General features: G+C 40.3%; 1 protein-coding gene across 4 annotated transcripts; it reads right to left on the minus strand.

Moving 5' to 3' along the window:
• Window positions 1-2,356: 2,356 nt before the first annotated feature.
• On the minus strand, window positions 2,357-22,067 carry LOC100706921 (protein tyrosine phosphatase non-receptor type 7). Of its 4 annotated transcripts, XM_005477833.4 has the most exons (12): window positions 21,919-22,009; window positions 17,871-17,913; window positions 13,704-13,870; window positions 13,340-13,520; window positions 12,554-12,638; window positions 12,377-12,456; window positions 9,231-9,368; window positions 8,207-8,407; window positions 7,225-7,421; window positions 5,302-5,415; window positions 5,132-5,216; window positions 2,357-3,027 (listed from the first exon to the last, which is right to left on the minus strand). In XM_005477833.4, exons 3-12 carry the CDS (start codon window positions 13,808-13,810, stop codon window positions 2,920-2,922), a joined length of 1,296 nt encoding a protein of 431 aa, XP_005477890.1. In that variant the 5' UTR covers window positions 13,811-13,870; window positions 17,871-17,913; window positions 21,919-22,009; the 3' UTR covers window positions 2,357-2,919. The 4 variants fall into 4 exon arrangements, with proteins under 4 accessions (XP_005477890.1, XP_005477889.1, XP_005477888.1 ...); XM_005477832.4 differs by lacking the exon at window positions 17,871-17,913 and having other exon boundaries at window positions 21,919-22,067; XM_005477831.4 differs by lacking the exons at window positions 17,871-17,913; window positions 21,919-22,009 and adding an exon at window positions 17,523-17,780.
• Between the last annotated feature and the right edge of the window lie 855 nt (window positions 22,068-22,922).

Consider the following 22,922-nt stretch of genomic DNA (forward strand, 5'->3'; position numbering starts at 1 on the left):
TCAAAATAAAACAGCACACAATAAAACTTATGCTCAAACATTAAATTAAACAAAAGTTTAGAGTGGGCCCGTATACATGTATACAAGAGGGTCTCTACAGTAAATAAAATTAAGGCTGTTTTAGTCTACAGTTTTAATTTTCATTAGGTAATTTTAAATCGTTAGTTAATGTGTTGGGGGGTTATCGGGGCTGCTTCCTGTTTGGGTGGGGCTGATACATGAAGAAGAAAGCAAAGCAAAGAGGAGTCAGACGTATGTATGAATGAAACACTGCCCTCCTTCGGCTGTTCATCCTAAAAAATACACAGGTCTTTCTCCTTTTTTCTTGTTTAAACTTTATAATAATAGAAGTTTATCATGTTAGGAAAACACACATTCTCATTTTAAAAATGTTTGCTTTGCTATATAATTATTAAACTTGGAGCACCTTATTGAAATGAATTAATTAAAGGACTGACATTAAAGGAATGGCACTAGGGCCACCACTAGAGGACACCGTGAGGTGCGTCATTCGTGAAACACATTTGACAGTAAAGGGAAGTATTGTAATATCTTATCAGTGACGAGTAACGAGTCATTTAATATCAAAATTTAAGGGACATCTCTAAAAATTACTTTTTGCAAACCAGATATATGTATTTTGTTGTATATGTTTTTCTTATAGTTTTATGTGCCCTTGTGCCTCTACATTAACTTTCTGTATGTCCTGTCCTGGCCTACTGACTCCACAGTGGCTGTTAAAAAAAAGCACATCCTAAGCACATCCTGAGAGTTCTCAGGAAGAAAACCCTGAGTCAAAAGCTACTGGTGACCTTTTACATCCCCTCTGTAAAGAAAGGCATACTGAAGCTGTCCTCTCAGCACTGAAGCAGAGATGAGAGTGCTTCAGGATTTCATCAGCACAGCACAGAAGGCAGTCGGCTGCTTTCTGCCCTCCCAGCAGGGCTTGTACACCTTTGCTGCCTCGTGAAGGCCAAAAATATTTAGATGGACCCCTCGCATCCTCGATTTAACCTGTTTCACCTCTTGCCCCCTGCAGGTGCTACAGGGCCATCTAATTAAGGACAACAGGTTTCAACAAATGTTTTATCTAAGATATAACAATAATGACCCTCCACAGGCATCGATCATCCGTGTCTCTCTCTTCTTCTCACCTACCTCTCTGTCGGCTTCTCTCGTCCATCTCTCGCTCTCATTGCTCTGTGTTAAATCATATAAATATGATTTAATGTGTTTTGTGCAATAACTTAAATTATTGCACAAAACACATTAAATCATAAATATGATTTAATGTGTTTTGTGCAATAACTTAAGTTATTGCAAATTATGTGCGATGACAGTCACCACTATGAAATAAATGTTTTTTGTTTCTGGAATAATTAAAGCTAATATGAAGCACTTACTCACTGTGCATGTCTGCATTATTAGCAATTTTCTTTGCAATTTTCACGCTATTGATAACTGATTGTGCAATAAATGCATTATTAGTAACACTTTAAACATTCATCTTTTTTACATTTATTGTTGAAATGATTGTGTGTTTCCTTTCTTGCATGTGAAATCGTAGGCTCCTAGTTATAATTCCAGTAATATGAAACAATTCATCTTAAAGTTCAACCTGAACCTGGAATGGACCAGTGATTCTAGTCATAATGTAAAAATTAATTCGTCATAATTTTAATGAAGCGTTTTCCCATTTACAGGCACTGAAAGTAGATGGGGTGGGTCATGTTTTGCCTCGGTTATGTCATAAGTGCAGGACTTAAGGCTTTTAACTAAATTAATAAGACAAATAGTACACGTGGCAGAATCTGAAACCAGAATCACATTTTTGTTAAAAGACCATTTTTTCTATAACAGACTTTGAACATTGGTCACGGCACAGATCATTGTTTCCAGGCAAAGCTGCATGTCCATGACACAGAGGACAAGGAACAAGCAGCAGTGCCTTGAATGTTTGATCTGCTTTCTGATGATTCACTTTAAACAGCTGGCAGCGGAAGGAATTTTGAATGGACAGCAACACCAATGAAAAATCATTTCTGATGTCAGGAGGTGCGCTTACTTTTTGAACAGAAGAATATTACATCTTTTAGTATTTTTGCTTGAAGGAAGCATTTTTTCTCAGTGTTTTCAGGTATACCACCGTTATCTCTGGACACAAGGGTCCTTACATGTTTACCTGCTGTCCTGATATTTTCATAGGGTGTACTTACTTGTTTACAGGACTTTAATGGAAGCTTAAAACACTGAATTAAAATATTTAAATTTTCTGAAAAAAATTAATGCAGAGCTGGTCGGCTGAATGTGTCCTTTAAAAATTGCTCTCTGAGTGAAAAAGTATTTATATTCATAATTTATTGATCTGGTTGTTTTATACACATTAGTCTCTAGAGGAGATCAAAAAACAGCAGATTTCAAAAATAATAAGAGAGAAACATGGTGATCAAATGATTTCTGATTGTCAAACATGCCCACTGCTAATGTGACAAACTGTCCTGGTCGCATTTCATGAAGAGATCTACGTGATTTGTTTTGATACCCTCAAATGTTCTGACTATTAAAAAATGTCTTCATACTTAGCAGGCCATATTTAGAGTTAAACAAATAAATGTGTGTGGTAAATATCTGCTCGAAAAATACCACAGCCAAGCCAATGAATATTCCTGCCTTATTTTATTTAATTAGTCTGATTCAGTCTCAGTCTGTCATGAACATGATGCTTTTGATCTTCTAATTATTCATATTCTCTGCTTGTTCAGTCAAATTGGAGCCAAACACCAGTTCTTCTGGAGGATCCTCCTCGTTCCCCCAGCCGTCCTCCTGCTGGTGCATCAGTTCTTTAAGTTCTGCTGCTGCTGGCGTCTTTCTCCTTGTTTCTCCTGGACTTTTCTGAAGACACTGCTGGTTATCCAGGTTCTATGAGATCTTCCTGTTCTGTTTGCTGTGTAGCTCGAGGTTCTGCAGCTGTATGCTGACCTGGTCCTCTGGGTTCTGCTGGCTCTGAGGCAGTGTGGCAGGCTGGTTCTGGTAAATATTCAGAATTGGTACACTGTTTACAACCTCAAACCAAAAATTACAGATGCAGCTGTCCTCTGATGGCTGCTGTGGTTCAGGTGATTAAGGTGTGGCTGATGTTACATGTTTCATTGCTAACACACAAACTGTTGTTTACTTGGACTCAGTTCCAACCACATCATCCTGCCACCACAGACATGCACCACAGCACCAACTGTTGATGAAAACAGTAACCACCAAGTTATAGCTATTTTGGTGCAAAGCACTGTGCAGCAATGGATGCATATATTAACACGAAGCAGCAACCTGTGGCTGCAGCTCCAATAATGGCCACTCGAGGCTGGCTCTAACAGTGTGCCAATCCTCACAGACTGTATGAACAGAGTCAGTGTGGAAGTGCCGTAAAGCTGCATTTCTGGTTGTTTACAAGACTATGGGAAAACACCCTTTGGCTCCCTTTGTACTTACTGAATACAACTCAGTACAACTTATCATGTAATTTGTTGTAGCAATTACACTTAAAAAAGAGGCTAAAGTAGGGCATGCTCACAGGCTTGTGATGGACAAGCCTGTGAGCCTATAGTGACTAGGGATGGGTATCGAAACCCGGTTCTTGTTGAGAACCGGTTCCCACTGTTTCAATTCCTTGGAATTGTTTGCCATGTTTGCAAACGATTCCCGTATCGATTCCAGTCGCCCCGAATGACGTCACCACGTTGCGGAGCATCATTTACCTGGCAGGGCGCCTAAGCGGCTCAAACGCTCAAAAGTTTGGTTATACTTTACGAGAACAGATGACAACGGGGCAACTTGCAATACTTGCAAAGTAGATATTTCATTTACAGGAGGAAACACTACGAATATGCAAAAGCATTTGCTCACAAAACACACGATGACCTTAAATGAATGTCATGTTTTTAATTCCGCTCCGGACTCGTGCATCTCAACCCAGCAGCAGCGGTAACGTTTGCACATCCTCTCCCGTTAATGCGGCAGGTAAATAATCAGCTAACAGTGCATATTATGTTAGCGCGATCTGCCTTATTACAAAACCTGCCATTACTGTGCATTTAGGTGACCATGATGAGAAAGACAGAATCTGGCTGGCAGTTCTCGCTGCAGTCTACCGGTAGCGTCTCCTTTCAGGCCAGGATAGACGAATGTCACCGAGCAGTGACTAAGTTTGTGGTCAAAGGCTTGCACCCATTTGCCACAGCAGATGCCCCCGATTTTCGGTAAGTGAATATGTTTAATTGTAGGCAGGGACATTACTGGATATTCTTGTGTAATTGCTACAGAATAATTTATGTTATACTTTGTTATTGCTACAGAAGAATATTGATTTTATTATTTTACATTTACAATTTTTTTTCCTGGGGACCCTGTGACACCCCATTGAAGAGCCGTAGGCTGTGGATCTCTTAAGATCTCACTGTTGGGTTTGTAAGGCCATGGCTAAATTTCTATCTTGTTCAAAGAGAAGATATAAAACAAAGTTCTAAGCTAATCGACCTTAGTGTTCTCCTTTTTTAAAAAGAATCGATAAAGAATCGAATCGTTAAACAGAATCGAAAATGGAATCGGAATCGTGAAAATCTTATCAATTCCCATCCCTAATAGTGACCCTCAGTATCATGCTTAGATTCAGCCACACTCACTAGGTCTAGTTTAAAAAACTGTGCCTTTTCACCCTGAACAATTTCTAAATGTACTTACTCTAACTCTAACAGTCTAACTTTAGCTTCTTATTTAGCACTTCACCCTCCCATTCACATTTGTCTTTAAAAACCCATCGTTGTGCTGCCCAAAACACAGAGGCCTTTAACGACATCACACTACAACTAGTGGGTCACACCGCCATGATTGGCTCCATCTTTTATATACAGTCTATGAGTTGTAGGATAGGGCACGTACCCAACAACAACACCAGGACCCCAAATAAGAGTATTTATAGCTGCTGCCACTCAATGTGCAATAAATCTACAAACACATTTAAAGAAGGAAAACTAGACTTTTTAAATTATCTGTTTGGTGTTTTTAGACATTTGTAACAACCACTGGGCTCAGAGCTGAAGGCCACAAGCAGCGGTCTCAGCAGGGTGCTGCTGTGTACCTGTTTCTGCTGCAGCTGGGAGCTGTACTGGGCCAGTGTGGAGTACAAGAACTGGTACTGCTCTGAGGTTTGGATCATACCGCCCCTGCAAACGAACAGACCACAGGTTATAAACATGCAAGTGCATGTTAAAGATGAACTGCAAAGGAAAGAGAGAGGAAAACACCCACCTGTCGAGTCGAAGCTGACAAACTGTCTCCAGGACATCAGCTTGCCCGGTTTCTCTGAGCTGCTGACAGCCAATAGTGCTGGCTATAAAACAGCCTGTCCGCCCGATACCTGCACTGTGGAGGGGAGGACAGAGGAGATGTTAGGAGAGCAGCAGCGTAGATTTAGGATGAGTATTGTATTCATCCCACCCATCCGTCTCTCTCACCAACACAAAGAACAAAAGCTTGATCAATCAAATAATAATCAAAGTTTTTAGAGCGCCACCTTTGGATGCAGTTTTTACTTGAGAACAGGAACAATTACAAAGATTGTCTTGTGACAGTCCTGCGATATTCAGCTAAAAAGCAGCTAAGTTGGAGGAAATGATAGGGAAAGGTTCTATAAAAGTTGGTAAGATCCATGACCTTTGTGCTGACTTTTCTTTGAACTCAGTCACAGCAGATTTATTTACTCTTTGCTCAGAATCTCTGGTTTCTGTGTGCTTCAGGCATGCAGCAGCATATTTGTACTCAAAGACGTGTGTCAGGTCACCGTCACACCGCAGCCCCGTCGCTTTAAACTTTTATCTGTCCTCTCTGCTGTGGTCGGCTGCTCAGTCAAGGCAGCCATGCCTGCTCTCAGGCAGGAAGCAGCTTTTGACATATCGGCCGCGGCTCTGGTTTGACACATCGCAGTCTGTTCACCCATAACCATCACGCTGCTCTCAGCGGATGTATTTCAAAAGTGGTTTCTTGATGTCACTGTGCTATACATGTTTTAACTTCTGTTTATGGTCCTCACTCTGCTTTATGTACACAATGTATTTGATATTTTTACTGTATTATTTTCTTTTTGGATTTTTGCAAAGCACCTTCTTGCGCAATGACTTCTATACTTAAGTTTAAAAACATGTTCCTGAATGGTTACTAAGCTGTTTTTTTTAAATTAGTCTGTAAATCAGTTATGTGACTTTATTTGAAGCAAATTTCTTTGCCCACAAGCTTTTATTTATAAAATCCTTTTGCCCTTCCAGCGTGTGACTTGTTGCATTCATTTCACTGCAGGAGAAAAATGAAACTGTAGCTGGTTAGCACTTAGTTCTCTTTTACCAACGTTGTTTATAAAAACCAGTGCAATGATCAACTTCTTCATTTCCATGCATAAACAGCATAAACAGCTGTTCTGTTCTCTTGGGACTTTTTCATAATGTGATTTAATTGGCCAGTGGCCTCTTCTGTGGAGCCACCTCAGTGTTTGGATTCAGGAGACAGACACTATCTCTACTTTAAAATTAGGCTTAAACCTTTTTTAAGAAGCGTATAGTTAAGGATGGATTAGGTGGCCCTGAATCCTCCCTTTGTTACACTGCAATAGACCTGCTGGGGGTTTCCCATGATGCTCTGAGTGATTCTTCTTCACTCACTATGTGCTTATACACCTCTCTGCATTTAATCATTAGTGATTATAAATCTCTGGCTCTCTTCCCCAGCGTGTCTTGTCTTCCTCCACTCATTGCTAATCAGTCACAGCAGATGGCCCCGCCCCTCCCTGAGCCTGGTTCCACTGGAAGTTTCTTCCTGTTAAAAGGGAGTTTTTCCTTCCCACTGTTCTCAAAGTGCTTGCTTGGAGGGGATGATTGTTGGAGTTTGCACTGTATTACTATGTAAAGCACCTTCAGGAGACTGTTGTTGTGACTGGGTGCTATATACTAAATAAAAATGGAATGAACTGAATAGAATAGAGGCCATGGTGGAGCATGAAGGTAGATGTTATTTATTTGGCTAACTTGATCATTTCTCTCAATGCTGTGAGCAAGTTGAGTAAGTTTAGTTGAGTAAGATATGACACCTGCCTGTGTTTCATTACGTTAACGTGAACTAACCAGAACCAATTTTATCCATTTTGGGAAATGACAATTTTTTTAAAGGAAAACTAAAACCGACCTGCAGTGGACGATGATTGGTCCAGGGCTGGAGGCGGGCGCAGAGACTTCCTGAGAGCTAGAGGGAGGCACGAGGGACTTGCTGTACGTCTCCACCTCCTCCACCAGCCTTAGATAAGGAGCTATGCATTGTGGGATATGATGGTCAGGCCAAGATGTGAACCAGTAGTGTCTGACGTGTCGACGCTCAGAATGGAGCTGAAAGCACACAAACACACAGTTATCAAACCAGGTGCACAGACACAGGTGTTTCTGTTGTTTTTATTTTGGACATGTGCATTTATAATAAAACTCTATTTTATTTACAGTCACTTCCTAAAATGTAAATAGTTTTTAAACCTTCTAAAATGAACTAAACCTATCAGCAAAATGTGAATAAATAAATCTTGGTTTTTTTATTCGTTACAAAGATATTTTTTGTTAGACGAACAAAGAAATGTTGGATTACTTCAAACTCAGTTCAAATTTCACCCAGAGGAATGTGATGCTTTCCACCTCTGTTTGTGGAGACATTTTAGAAAAAGTACTTTTAATATGAAGATTTTTAATACTCACCGCTCTGAATTAGTTTTTGTACCATTTGTTTAAAGCCTAACCAGCGCACAGCAATGACAAAAGTAATTTCATTTTCACTGATCATGATTCTGCTTTAGTTCACTCAGCTGCTTCCACTCACTGCTATGAATGTACAAATATAATAACATCTTCTAGAAGCTTTAAGAAACTGATAAAAGCTTAAAACATATTTCATAAGTCTGTAATCAGAGTGGTTTCATCAGAAAAAAAAAACACCTCTGCAGACGTCTAATCTGTCCATCTTTGTTTAACCACAAAGCAGTGGAGCAGTGCAGCTTTGTAGAACAGGACTGCAATAACGTCAGTCATCCAGTCATCCATTTAGACGGCGATCTTCAGAAATGACAAACATTTAACACATGACTTCATCTGGTTCATGGAGGTGAAATCTGCGAACTCTACTGTACCTGAATCTCCATATCTGTGACAGTGAACCCGTCTTTCTCTCGGCTGTCTTTCACTCTGATAATGAATCTGCCGATTTGTCTCATCTCTCCTTCCTCTTCATTTTCCTTCTCCCTCTGCCCGTCCTTCTCCTCCTGGTCTTCGTCCTCCTCCTTTACCCTCTTCGTCCTGTCTCTCGGCTGTGGCCAGTACACCTCACATTTCTTCAAACAGACATACAGCCAAGTGTTGAGATCCATAATCAGATGGATGTTGCATGAATGCACAGCTCAATGCACAGTAGAATACAAGAATCAAGTCACATTAAATAGAGTAGAAAATATAAAATATAAATATTTAAACACAAAAGTTCAGAAAGGGGTCACAGCCGGGCCATGAGCATGCAACAGGTGCTAGAAGCAGTTTTCTTTAATGGACTCTGTACTACACACTCAACACTGGCAACTCTGCAACGCTGAATTCTGCAATCATCTGTCACAACAGCAAAACTCCAACATCATGTTTACTGATGAAAGCTGGCCTGCCAATCACCCACGCAGAATTTCTTAATACAGAGGAAGCTGCGTGAGTAAACATGCATGACTAGAACTGTGGTTGTTTTTTGTGCGATATCTGTGTTGTTGTGCAACAGCAACTTCAGCAACTTCTAATTTAACGTTGTCACTTTAATCAATCTGAACGTTGGTAAAAAGGCACTGCTGTGCTCCATCTTGAATGCAACCGCTCCCAGTGTACTGACAGTCCACAACAATTTTGGCTGCTCATCACTCAGCCTACCTGCCAGATTTGGTACCCTGTGACGTCATCCTGTTCCTCCAAAATAAAGTTCAGGTTGAAGTTTTGACACAATGGAGGAGAAAACAGGACAACCAGGGAGTGTCTCAAGAGTGACAGCAGTGCAGAGGCGGGTGTGTCGCTGCATAATGTCACTACTTCAGATTGTTTTTCCATAAATTTGCTGTGCAGCACAGCTATCACACAAAAGGATGAAATGATCACAGGGAAACAGCAGTTGCGTCTCCTCACCTCGTTGTTCTCCTTCAGCCTCGTAACCATGACGATGATACTGCTCCTCTCCTGCCACACCATGTCCCAGAAGTCTCCCACGGTGTGCACCATGGGCCCCTGGGTAGCGATGTAGGCCCTGGGAGCCCCTTTGTAGCCCTGCCACATAAAGAACGTCAAATCTCACAACAATCAGTCAGTAAACTGTCTTACAGGTTAATGCTTTCCTGTGAGGTCAATACCAGGACACTAGAACCACTGGAGGTTCTAGTGTCTAAAATTGAGGTATAGGAAGGAAACATTTAATGATATTTTGGGTGAAACTGAGACTTTTGTTGTCCAAATAAATAAAGAGAAAGTCCACAGAGTTCTGTACTTGTGGTAGAGAGATCCCAGGGACACCTTTTCAGCATCGTAGCTGCAGCAGTTGTGTCTTTGAGACAAAGCACAGTTCACCCAGCCTTGACGCCACAGTTTAAAGCATGTGTTACATCCTAATTTCTATTTTAGTGTTCTCTGTTTCCATCTCAGCTCTGATTAGGTGACTGACAAGCGCATTTGCTGACTTGTGGACCGGGCCTTTCTAGACCAGCTTTCTCTCCAGCCTGCAGCAGCAGTAGGTTTTGAGCTGCTTGGTATATTCTTTATTCATTTGCTTGCAATAAACCTTTTTTGCTTTTAAACTTTCATTATGTCCTGTATCTAGGCTTGCACAAATCAGCTATGAGGTATTTTCCAGCAGGGCTGGATGCACTTTGACCGTTTTCTTCGTGTTGTTTCATTTCTCAGGTTGATATAAATGGATGCAAATGCAGATTAAAAAATGTCACTTGTTGTTTTTGTCACACACATTCATCATATCCCCTAGACTTCTAAAACCACCCTGGCCTCACAGGGCAGGAAGTAAATGATTCAGATTCAATAACAACCGTCAAGTGTCCAACCAGCACGCCACCAAATATTACAGGAGTTTAACTGAACGGGCAAATGAATGAATGCCGCTTTTTACTTGTTGTTGCACATCAGCAGAGGCAGCAGGTGCTTTATGAAAACTGTCAAAAAGCTTGTGATTAACAACACACGCACACACTCCACAAACACACACAAATTGAGCTGAGGCTGCACAGTGTGAGGGATGCGTGGGCCGTAAGGGAAGACAGGGGGAGGGGGAGTCGGGGACATGTCACTTCCTCCCTCACTTCCTGTGGTTTTCCTGGTTGCAAACTCCCACGCTGACAAACCGACGGCTCATATCTGAGTTTCTGTTTGTTTAGCTGTCCAACACACACGCACACACACAGACACACAGGCACAAAACACACGCGGACACACACACACACACACACACACACATACACACACACACACACACACACGCGGACACACAGACACACACGCACAAAAGACACGTGGACACACACAAATGAGAAGACGCCCACGCAGAGTGACAGCGCTGTCACACAGTCTATCGGCTTGTTTTCTTTTTAATAAAACCCTGAAGGAAACATATTTTCTTTACTGTCAGTTGACTCATTTAATCCAGGACTAAGTAATAAAATGAAACGGCTCAAATTAAAGAAAAGACAACTGAACCTGTGATCTCAATGACAGTATATTTATCTGCAGTATATTTTTTTCAAGCATAGATAATAAATATACACTCATTGAAGATGAGCCCTGAAGATGACAGCCCAGCCTAAAACCCACATAGCAGACAGGTCTGGCCTGTCTGCTATGTGGTGTCAAGCCGGCACTTCTGACTGACTAGTGTCATGGCAGGGTGTATGTCAACCAGATGTGGGCCAGGTCTGGCAGTGATGGCACTATTTATCGTCCTATTTTCCTATTTTAGTTAGAAGACCCAAATGCCATATTGCAACACTATACTGCTATGGTAGCCAATGTTTCAAATGCAGGTTTGACAGGTTTGTGAGTGTACACTTTATCCAAAACCTAGTGAGGGTTTACTCATGTTTACCACCGGGTGGCTGTAGCTCAGGAGGTAGAGCAGGTCACCTACTGATCAGAAGGTTAGTGGTTTGATCGCCGGCTCTTCCAGTCTGCTTGTCAAGGGTCTGAATGTGTATGACTGTAGTTAGGAAGCACTCAGTTTAGAAAAAGTGTGTAATTGGGTGAAGCACTTCGAGTAATCTGGGAGAGTAAAAAAGGACTATATACGAATCAGTCCATTCACTGTCTGAACAGAGTTTTGTCATGTTACTTTTGCACTATTATGTTCTGGCACATGTTGTTATTACATGGCTTTGTTAAGGTACACATTAGGCTGACATCTGGGGCCAGAGCTGAAACTGTTCTGGGCCAGCACAGGACCAGCAGTGTGTCTGCAACTGGCCCTGATGCAGCTGGCGAAGATGCAAAGGATGGTCAGTAACAATATGTTTATGTTTATGTTGTTTATGCCAAATTCTGACCACACCATCCGAATGTTGCAGCAGAAAAGGTGTCAGTGGTCTCGTTAGACCAGGCAACCTTCTGTTTTCCAGAATACCTAATGTGGTCTTCTGCTGGTGTAGCCCACCTGCTTCAGGTTTCCACATGTTGTGCATTTACAGATGCTTTTCTGCGTACCTCGGCTGAAATGTGGTTATTTGAGTTACTGTTGCCTTCGTATCAGCTCAAACCAGTCTGGTCATTCACCTTTGACCTCTGGAATCAATGAGGGATTTTCACCCAGAGAACTTCCACTCACTGGATGTTTTCTCTTTTTCTGACTGTTTTTTACTCTGTGTGTGAAAATCCCAGTGTTTCTCAGCAGTTCCTGAAATAGCTGCCATATTCAAATTCACTTAAATGACCTTTCTTCCCTATTCTGATGCTCAGATTGAACTTCACCAGATCATCTTGACCACATGTCCAAATCCCATGAGCTGCTTTCCTGTGATTGGCTTGGATGTTGCTGATGAGTGTATACTGCCAATTTTTGTTTAAACAAAAAATATATTACTTCCAGTAAATATATCACACTTTTCATTGAACCATTAAAATTAGTAAAGTTAAAACCACGACAACACAATGTGCTCATTTGTGCTGAGACAAAAAAGTAGACCTGATGTGGTCACTGGGAAAGGGCCACCTGATAAAGCGTGTGAGGTGACAGAAATCTGCGGGGTTAGTTAACCTGGTAAGAAATAATGTTAGACTCTTACCCTGATGTAGTTGGCGTTGATGTAGTGATCAGGCCCAGGTTCATCGTCCGGGTTCCTCAGGATCACTCGGCTCTCAGGGTCTAAAGAGTAAACATACAAATAATACACGGTGATAAATGGTAATAAACACATCTAGAGCTTTTCTACTGAGGTGAGATGAGACGGACAGGAACTGACTGGGGAGGATGGTTTTGTATCGGTCTTTCATCATGTGTCCCGGAACATCGAGGTCAGCAGCGTTCACAAAGTTCGGAGGGATTTTCTGTTGGGGAGACGGGAATATTAATGAATGTTAAAACTGTCCTGAAAGTTGGAGAGTTTAACAGACTCAGAAAGGCTAAAAAGCACCAATTCTGAAGTAAATCTTCAGGATTTTAAGGTAACTGGTGGATCTGATGTTTTCTAGATATCATAGCTTTGTTTTTGTATTGCAGGTAAATATAGTCAAACAAACAGGAAGGACAGGAGGAAGGTAAAAAATTGCATAGACATTTTTTTGGGCAAAAGGCTCCGATAAAGACTTCACAATATGAGCAATTTGAGGGGTTTTCCATTCTCCATGACAGCACAAAGTGCAACACAAGTGAATGTGCTCCACTGTGTCAAAACCTGAACTTTAACTTCACTTTCAGAATCCAACCCCATCATCCTGAGCTGATGAGCCATCTCCGGTGTTGGCTTTTACAGTGAAGACTAATATTTCATGTTGATGATAATCATCAACATGAAAGTTGGGTCCATTCAGACTTTGACACAGTGCTGCTTGTAAGACATGAAGCACATCTACTGAAGGTAGACCTAAAAACACGTTCATTCCAGAATCAGCAGTTCCTGCTGGCACCTGTTACATGCACAGCAGGAACAGTTCAAAGTCCTGCAGATATTTGTTTGTTTCACCTCATATTTTCCTTTTGTCTCTGCTTAATTTTAATGTGTTGAATGTTTGCAATGTTTTGAGTGTACCTGGTACTCTACATTCAGCGTATTTGTGTCAATGGCAGCTTCCTGCAGCAGCGTGTGTGTGAGTGGTCGTGAGGAGGTGTGAAGCAGCTGAAGCCACACCTCCTTTGGGGTGGAGACAGAACAGACACTCTCCACCCCCAAAGTGTTCACATCCAAAAGGAGAGACAAATTAGAGCCCCGCCTGCAAAATAAGACAACATTCAAGAGAAAAAAGATGATTGATAGCAATTTTAAACTAATTAAAGAAAAAATATATTCAGACTTTTAAAAATCACATTTTAGTCGCAAAACTGTATATTAAAAAAATGACATTATTAGCGGACTGAGGATTTTAGAAAGCAACATTATGCATAGTAATACTCACCTCTCCTGGAGCCGGACTGAAGCTTTGCGAGGAGGTGTGGTCAAGGGTGGGGGTGTCACTGGTTCCTCAGCAGGAGGGGAGGCGGAGTGCACTGCTGACATGCTCATGATGACTATAGGTGTATTTCAGTGGTTGGGTCCTCCTTATCTGCTCATCACCACAGCATGCTGGAGTACAGACAAAGAAGGAGCTTTAATATCATCACATCATTTAGTTTTTCAGTAACCAGGAAGCAGGATAGGCTGGCAGAGTGATCGTGTGAATCAGAGCAGCTGCTGACCAATCAGCAGCCACTACGCTCGAGCCTCACTGCACCCACTAAAGCCTGCTGAACTCTGGGAAAAGAAGTACACGCTATTTCTGAAGTTAATTTGCAGTCTAAACTGTAGATAAATGATTTTTGAGGTTTTTTTCTTGTTTTTTCTGTAAATGTGTAAAACTGCTTCCCAAAAATTAAGACGTCACAAAGGTGATGTTCAAGTGCAAAATCAGCCAGTGAGATCTACACAAAAATGTAAAACAGGCTTAAGTGACTTGCCAACACAAGTAAGAAAGATTGAGATTGAGAAAGATTGCTGCCTGGGAATTACGTTTAAAGCAACGCCAACCTCTGTCTTCAACCGTGGCGTGAAAAAACGGCGTGTTTTGATATGAGACACAGAATATAAACCATGAAGAAGAAGACAGAGGATTTCTTTATCAGCTGCAGTGAGATAAACCTTGCTGGAATTTCAGCTGTTTTTTACACTTTTATGCAAACTGTGAACCCATTTTTACATAAATTTGCTTATAAATGACTTTTTGTGAGTTCACATCCACTCTTAGTGCGTTATTACTATTAGACTGATGCATCCTGATAACTAATTGAATTTCTGAATAGATCATCATGCTTCTGGTGCTGCTTCTGTTCTATGCCTGTTAGTGTTCTGCTCCTGTGCATTTTGGATCAGCAGTAGTTATTCTTGGGTCTAGTCTGGCTCAGATTCAGGTCCATTTTGCCTCTAGCCCAACCTGGTTGAGTGACAACATAAGTGTAGGCACATCAGGAAGAAATAAGAAGACATTGGCAGCTTTTATCATGTAATTATGGTCAAAGTAACTCAGAATGCATCATAAGAGAAAGAATACTGAATATGACTGAATATGACTCATGGGACTGTAGTACAACAGATATTCCCCACTGCTTTTTATAACAGCCTACAGCACAAGCACTGTATGAAAAATCATGCATGGTATGGTATAATATCTGAGAGCCTGTATTGTCATTGTTATTACAGCATATGGATGAATGACAGTTACAGCCCCATGCTGAAACATGTGGCTCTGCAACTGCATGACCCAACTGTATAAAATTAGAGAAGCTACAGTGCAAAAAAACTGAATTAAGCAGCATTTTGGAGATTTTTAGTCTCTTTTAGTTCACACTTCCTGCATTTTTTAGTCTCAGCCTTTTTGTTGTGGCCAGTTTTCCAAAAACAGAAAGTGTGTTTGCACTCACCATTCTGTTCCTCTGTTGCTTCTCAGGTTCACTTTAACTTAAAATTTTGTTCTGTTTTGTCATTCAGGAGTTTCCAAACAAAATGAGAAGATCACACTCCACGTGTCGCTTCTGACAGCCCTCGTGATCGCAACAGTTTGTTGTTGTCATCTGACATGCTGAACAAATTATTAATGCGATGATGAGGCACCGCTCTCGTCAGACGCAGCACAGGTCTGTCATCAGTACCCGACAGACGAGACCCGATGAGCGCTGGTAGCAAACTCAACCTGCCTGAACCCTGATGAAGTGAAAACAAGTATGTGTAAATAAGTGTGTGTGTGTTTGTGTGTGTGTGTGTGTGTGTGTTGTCACTGTTCAGTGTGTTTCCACATCAGTTCGGACCTGAAACGTTTCAGCGTGTCTCCATCGGAAGAGAGTTTCCTCATAGCAGGAAGTCAGCACGCCCACACTTACTCAACACACTCATACAAACACACGCCTCAGTCAGTAGACTCAAACATAAAGGCCAGACTTACATATATTACTATTTTGATTTTTTAGACTGAATTGAACTTCACAAAATGTATTTCTTTAGAAAGCTGCAGAGAGTTTGTGCTCAATGCTGTTGTTATGCAACTCGATCCATGAGTCAAAACTCTACCACGAGCTTAGCTAAGTTTGGATGATTCACAGAGACGCAATAGACACATTAATGGGAAACACAGCAGGCCGGAATAAACCAGAATTACAAATCAACACGTACATTATGTGTGCATTCACAGAACTGGTTTAAGTTCTCAGTAACTTATTGAAGTGCTGTTTAACAGAGAATCAAGATAGGAGTTAGATGGAAATGGACAATCGAGTTTCACCAGATTTTCATGGATGTCAAACATTCTCGTCTTGCTCTAATGAATTTTTGTTTTCTTTTTGTGCACAGCTCCTTTAGGCTTTTACCTAGAAAACAGTAAATGTTATAAGAACCCCAGAGTGCAAAGGCAGACACACAGACACAGATTAACGCTTTCTGGCTGCAGAAGCACCTTATTTCTTTGGTTATGGTTTAAGTAATAATCTTCAAATATGTGACCATTGATTATAACTTGATATCAAGCCCAGATGTGTTAAGATGTTCATGTTTGCTTTACCAATCAGAAAAGGAAACTGAGGACAAACTGAGTAAAAACAACACAAATAAAAGTGAATCATTCTGATCTAAAAGCAAGAATAAAGAGAACTAAAAAGTATAATCAGTAATAAATAACAGGGAATAAAAATGGGTTTAATGTTAGGGAGGTCCCGATGTAAGGAATTATTTGTTCCTCTCTGCTTTAATAGGGACCTCGGGACAATTAATAACTGTCCCGCAGCGTTTTGGACCAGCTGCAGTCGGCTACGCAGTGACAGACTGACACCTGAATAAAGACTCTTACAGTCGAGTGCACAGGTAGCTCTCTCAAAGTCTCTGAAACAGCAGAATGATGTCATTCTGTGAGTAGCTGGAGATGAAAGAAGCTAGCTTTGATGACAGCATTCATGTGTTTGTTCCTCGCAAAGTGCTTTTTATAAATGTTTAAAGAACCGAGGTCAACGAGGTCAACGAGGTCAGGAAACATCTGAAACATGTAAGTGTGACAAGTATGCAAGAAATCAGGAAGGGGGGGGGCTTCACAGCACTGCATATTTTCAGGTTCCTAACAAAATGAACTTATTATGCTGAATCATGCACACATCGGAATTCTTCTGTCACTTAAATAGAAAACTTTAATGTTGCAGCAGGAGGTGATTTTAATTACTTCCATATTTCTGGGTACATTTTGAATGTAGCATAACATACGAGTTGATTTAGATTTTAAAATCTGCAGTTTTAAAATAAATGGTATTGAGTGCAAAGTACTTTGTTTATATTTGAAGTACAGTGGAGTAAAAGTGCAACATAAAGATGCTAATGTGCTACGCTACATTCCTCCGCTGGTCCTATTCTGTCATCCAATCATGTCAAGAATTGTAAGGTAAATGGTATGTTAGTCCTGCAATCCACACACACATGCACACGCACACACATGAACACCACACCCCCCTCCTGGACACACCCCTGGCCATAGCAAACGCTAAATCTTCAGGAGGTTGCTTGTTGTGCACAACATTTTCCTGGAAACACTGCATCCTCTCAAGCTTCTAATTACACTCATGTAACAAATTTAAAAAATTTTTTGGTCGCTCTGGATTTATTTATAGTTAAAAGTACTCATCTTTTTAGGTCCCATGAGACAGAACACGAGTTATCGAAGGTTTTCAGAGACAAGAAGAGAAGAATGTCTTAAATTGATCAAGCTTACCAGATGTTTCTTAGCCATGATGTTCTGTGTAATTCAGCTCTGTAAGATGTAAATCCTCCACTGATACTGAAGCTCCTGCTCACTTTACTCGCACAACTAATAAACTAACCAGCAGCTCAGCAAATCGCTAACTAGCACTGGAATAAATGGGCGCTCTCCATTTGTTCTCTCTCTTTCCCACCTTCCTCAAATGAAACAGATTACTTACTGACACACCAGGGGCAAGAAGAAACAAGCGAACGGAGAGGGAAAGTGATAGTAAATGAGGGAGAAAAAACTGAACATTAGGTGAAAGAGAGAGAAGAAGCAGCAGGAATAGACTTGTCCTGTTTTTCTGGCTGTTATTACCTTGGTTCAAGTTGTGCAGGTAGAGAGGGAGAGGCAGAGAGACCTGAGGGAAGAGAGAGAAAGAGAGTGAGAAAGAGTGAGAGGGAAAATTAGTCAGAAAGAAAAAGAAGAAAAAAAGAGATGGAGAGATAATGAAAGAGAGGAAGAGTGAAATGCTCCGGGCGTTGATTATTAACACACCAGCAACAGCTGCTCATGAATCATTCATGTCAAATCACACAGCACATCGCTAACAGCAGCAGTACAGGAACATGCACTAATATAACACGCATTCATATAAAACAGCAAAATAACAAACAGGAATATTAGCCTGCACCCCCTGACACTGATGGCTATTTACCACAGAGGAAACTTAAAAGTCAACCCTTTTTATGAGAAAACACTGAGTCACCCTCACACCTCCACACTGTTTTTCACTCGTCGCTCGACAATGGAAAATTCTGTCCTTTGGACCTTTGAACCCCAAATGTGTGACTTTGTTTAAAGGACATTCTGCTCCTTTAGAAGATTTTTATTTCGTTTTATCATGAAAATCCACTCGAGCCGGCTGTTTTATCTCCCATCTCCCTAAAAGCTTACTCTTGACTGGGCTCTCTCTGGAAGCCTACCGAAGAGCAGCGCACTGTACTTAAGAGCTGCTCTCATTCATTTTAATCTCAATATGACTTTAAATTGGGGAAATAAAGGATGTAATATTAGGCATTTTACTCCACCTGTTGAAGTGGAGAGCATGTGGAACTGGATCGGTGCATACGGGAATCAGCAGCGACTGTTTGCTTTGTTACAAAAGCCATTTATGTATCTATGCTGCACCACACTTACTTTAGCACAAAAATGCTGGTTTTCTTTCTAAAATATATATCTCTAGTAATATTCAAGATATTCTTCCTACATCCAAGTAGAAGGGTTAGATCAGGCTTTCTAGAAAATATTGCGAAATTAACAGAGAGCTAGCAAAACAAACCTAGCATTAATCTTACAGACGCATCTAAAACCTGCATTCAGGCAGGTTAAATAGTCACAGGAGCCTAAAGACAAGTGGAAGCTAAATTTACTTGAACTTTTACACACTTGCTAACAAAGAGTGAGAAGTTTGCCCGTATTACTTTACATATTCTATATTAGGATATTAAAAACAGTAACAGAAACAATCATAATCTTACTCAAATCATTTATGGAGCCATAAACTCCACATTTGAGTCACCTGGAAACATGTAAAACTCATCTGGAGACTTTTCAGTAGGTTGCAGATCAAAGAGTTCATTTTAGCTTCCAGCAACTTTTCTCTTTTGGGCTAAAAAAACAAATGACCTGCTTTTATTTTTGTCAGAAATGATGGATGCATTCTTTCATTTAAGTAATAGAGGCTGATGCTCGTCCTAATTTTGAGAAAAATTGCACAACCCCCCCCCAAAATAACACGATGATGGAGCTGCATCTAGGACTTTAATATTGTGCAGCAATAAGAGGGAAGGGACTTAAATTTCACTTTCACTAAGTGGAATTTAAGTGAAGTTAAAGGGGTGAATGCTCGGGGGGTCCGGACTTCATTACCAAATCCTCACAGCCAGTCACCACTGCGCTAATGAAAATATGCAAGACTGTCGTCTCAATTTCAATCATGTTTTAGTAAGAGAAGTTAAGCACTATGTATTTTCATACTGTCTTATACCATCCATCCATCTTTCTATGCCATGTTATATTATATTCATATTCTACACACTCAGGAGCAGAGGTACAATAAGAGAGCAGTGGAGACAGGAGAACCCCTGAGGATTAATAACTGGGCTTTAAGTTGCTCTTAGACGTCTGGAAACTTCATGTTACCAAGAAGCAAAAGTTAAATATTTGCAGCATTTTTTCTGGGTGTTAATGTGCAAATTTTCACGACAGTCTATAATCAAATACTAAAACAAAAATATACATTTTGCTGCTTCTTCCTTTGAGTTATATAAAAAGGTTTGAATGACGTGTCTTGTGTTTTAGCAGCACAGCGATGCAGAGATTAGCTCCATGAGGCCCTGTTGCCTCACAGCGATAATGTTCTGGCTTTAAATCTATCTTTGTGGTTGCTGTAGGTGGAGATGTGAGATGTGAGAAAGCCGATTGGTCAGCAAGTCTGTAAAAGTGATAAACTGATGACCATCCATTTGAAATTTCTCTAGTGTTTTTTTAAAGTCAGGTTATATTAACGTACAAATTTCCACCAGCAGTTTCCAGCTGTGCTCTTTTCACAACGACAAATACTCCGTCTGAAAAGTCTGACAGCAGAGGTTTCTTTACCTCCAATGGTACAAGATAGTATTTTGTTTTTCGAAAGCGTGGTAAACAACAAACTCTGAGTCATGTGTTACTGGAAAAAATACTGGGCTGAAGTCTACAGTTCAATAGCAACAAGTAATGTGCAATAAACACAAAGATGAGTGACAATAGAAAACAAAACTGTTAATGAGTTTTGCTAATGATTCTGTTTCGCTTCCAGAGCAAACGCAACTCATCCAAAAGACGTTCCAGGGTTTAACATGTCAGGTTGATTTGAGTTGATATTTAGTAACTGAGAGCCAGCGTAAGATTAAAGGACAAACACGTACTGTTAGTGTTTGTAACGTGTGTCTTAATTATTGTGGTTAGTATTGGGAACCAATAGCAATAGTTAACTTAACCATTACTGATGTGGTTGCTACTTTTTGAAAGGTGAGGAGAGATAAAATTAAAGAGAAATAACGCTCTCTTGGTTTCCTTTCTTATACTCTAATCATAACACGATGTGAGGTGTGGATGAATGAGCTTCACAGCGATTTAATCTTTATTTGATGCTAAGCCAAATAGTTCTCATCACTTAAATCATCAGAATATTCAGTTACTGACTTTGCCTTATTGGGGGGGGGGGTACCCACCTGGCATCCTGGAAGAGACCACTCCCATTAGGACAGGGTCGGATTTTCCCTTCGCTACTTATCTGTATTTATTACAGGTGACATAAAAAGCCGAGTGGCCAAGAATCACATCACACGCGCAAATACTGAAACACCCCCCAAATTTAAAACGTTTTACTCAGGGTGAAAACACTGAAAGATTATTTAGAACCCAGATTGGTCCATAAAGGGTTTTGAAAGGTTTCTCGCACATTGATAACATCACTTAATACAGTAATGTTATTTTCTTCAGATTGTATAATGTTAAAAACAGCCTGCTGGTAATAAACAGTAATGGTGCAGTTATAGTTAGTATAGGTAGTTGACTGTACTTTACTACAGTAGCTTTTGTAAAGAGTTTTGAGTGATCTATTTACATTTTGTGACTTTATGCCATCAACTTCACATTTTACCAATGAAAAACAATATTTGCAATGAGATCACAGTTATGATTTTTAAGATGTTATCTGAAACAGTTAACATCAGCAGAAATATTCAGCCGGGCTCAGTATTGCTGTAAAACAACCTGCAATTAAAAAGTTTGAAATTACTTTAAAGTGGGAGGAGAAGACGCTGCACATCTAAAGCATATTTGTGAAAGTTTCACTGCTCACAGTTTTCATAAACAGCTGTTCCAGAAATTAAGGCACAAATTTGACCAGATTGAATTAACCAATGTAAATAATAACAATAATTCATGCATTTACCTTTTTTTGCAGTATATTTTGTCAGGTTTTGTTTAAACATTCTATAAATCTACAATAAACAATAACATTTAATTTCATTATCTTGATTTTTCCACAATGCATGTAAGACATATTTATAAGAATAAATTTGATATAAGAATCCTATTTATATCTTTTTTTATATACATGTAAAAGTAAATATTTAGTCTGAACTCACATATTATTCTCAGTAGATGTATGTATTAAATATTATATTAGTACTTTACATGCACTAAAACAGATTTACCTTTGTTTTTAGCATCCAGCAGTAAAGATTGCATAAACTTTGTATGATAAAAGTTTGTCATTCATATTGTATTCCTGTTATAAGTATGACCATCACAAATATCTCACACTGCATCCACACTCAGGTTGCCAAGTTTTCACCCCCCTCCTCCTCCTCCTCACCTCTCTGAGATTCCCCGTATCCTTCGATCCTTCCTTCCCGCCTTTCTGGTCTTCCTCCTCCTCTCCTCTTCTTTCTTCTTCTCTGTTCTCTTCTTCCGTCGCTCTCATCTGTTGCTGTTGCTTTCTGTTGTTCTCTCTTTACTTCTACCTTCGCCGCCACTTCCTTTTCTGCATCCACCCACTCACTCATTACCACACACACACATACGCACACACACACACACACACACACACACACACACATTTTTTGCGTACACATACGCTTTCTATTCCCCTCGTCCAAGGTTATGGGTCCCCCTTAGACTGCACGCCACAGGCTTTAACTCTGTGTATTTATTTGGTGTGTGTGTTTGAGGCTATCAGCAGTGTTTCACAGTGGGGCTGTACAAACTGATTTTCCACATCTTTTTTCTCTCCAGCTGTCAGATGAGCAGCACCAGGATTAAAACCTATTGGGACACAGCCGGGAAGGCTAACCCCGCTAACTTTATTAGCACTCACCACAGAAATAAAATGAACAGAAACAGACTCTGGTGTTCACGACTCTCACATCAGGAGACGCTTATGTGGCGGTTTGGCTGTAGGTTATTTTTCAGAGCTGGGGTGCTATTTGTGTGCAGCTAAAAAGCTAATTTGAAAAGCTGACGGCCATATTCGGTGTTAGCTGCTGCGGTCTGCTGTTTACTGTCAATTAAAAAAGGGCAAAAACAAAAAGCTGACGACTTCAGAATCAAATGATTTTTTATGTTCATTGTGTGAAGCAAACAGAAAATGGAAAGTGAAACAAAGTCACAACAGGAAGGCCTATACAACATGAAATTATAATAGTGATAATCAGACTTCTTAAAATGTGTTGCTGTAGTTTCTCAAACAAATGTTGCATTTAAACTAAATATCTAATCTAATTTTAGCTGGTTGTGGCCCTTTGCCCGCTAGCATTAATATGCTAGCTATGCAACAACTGCGATATCATTCACTGGTTTTGGTTCTGCATTTTTAAGCCT

This window comes from Oreochromis niloticus, linkage group LG20 (assembly GCF_001858045.2).
Source record: "Oreochromis niloticus isolate F11D_XX linkage group LG20, O_niloticus_UMD_NMBU, whole genome shotgun sequence".
NCBI classification, from domain to species: domain Eukaryota; kingdom Metazoa; phylum Chordata; class Actinopteri; order Cichliformes; family Cichlidae; genus Oreochromis; species Oreochromis niloticus.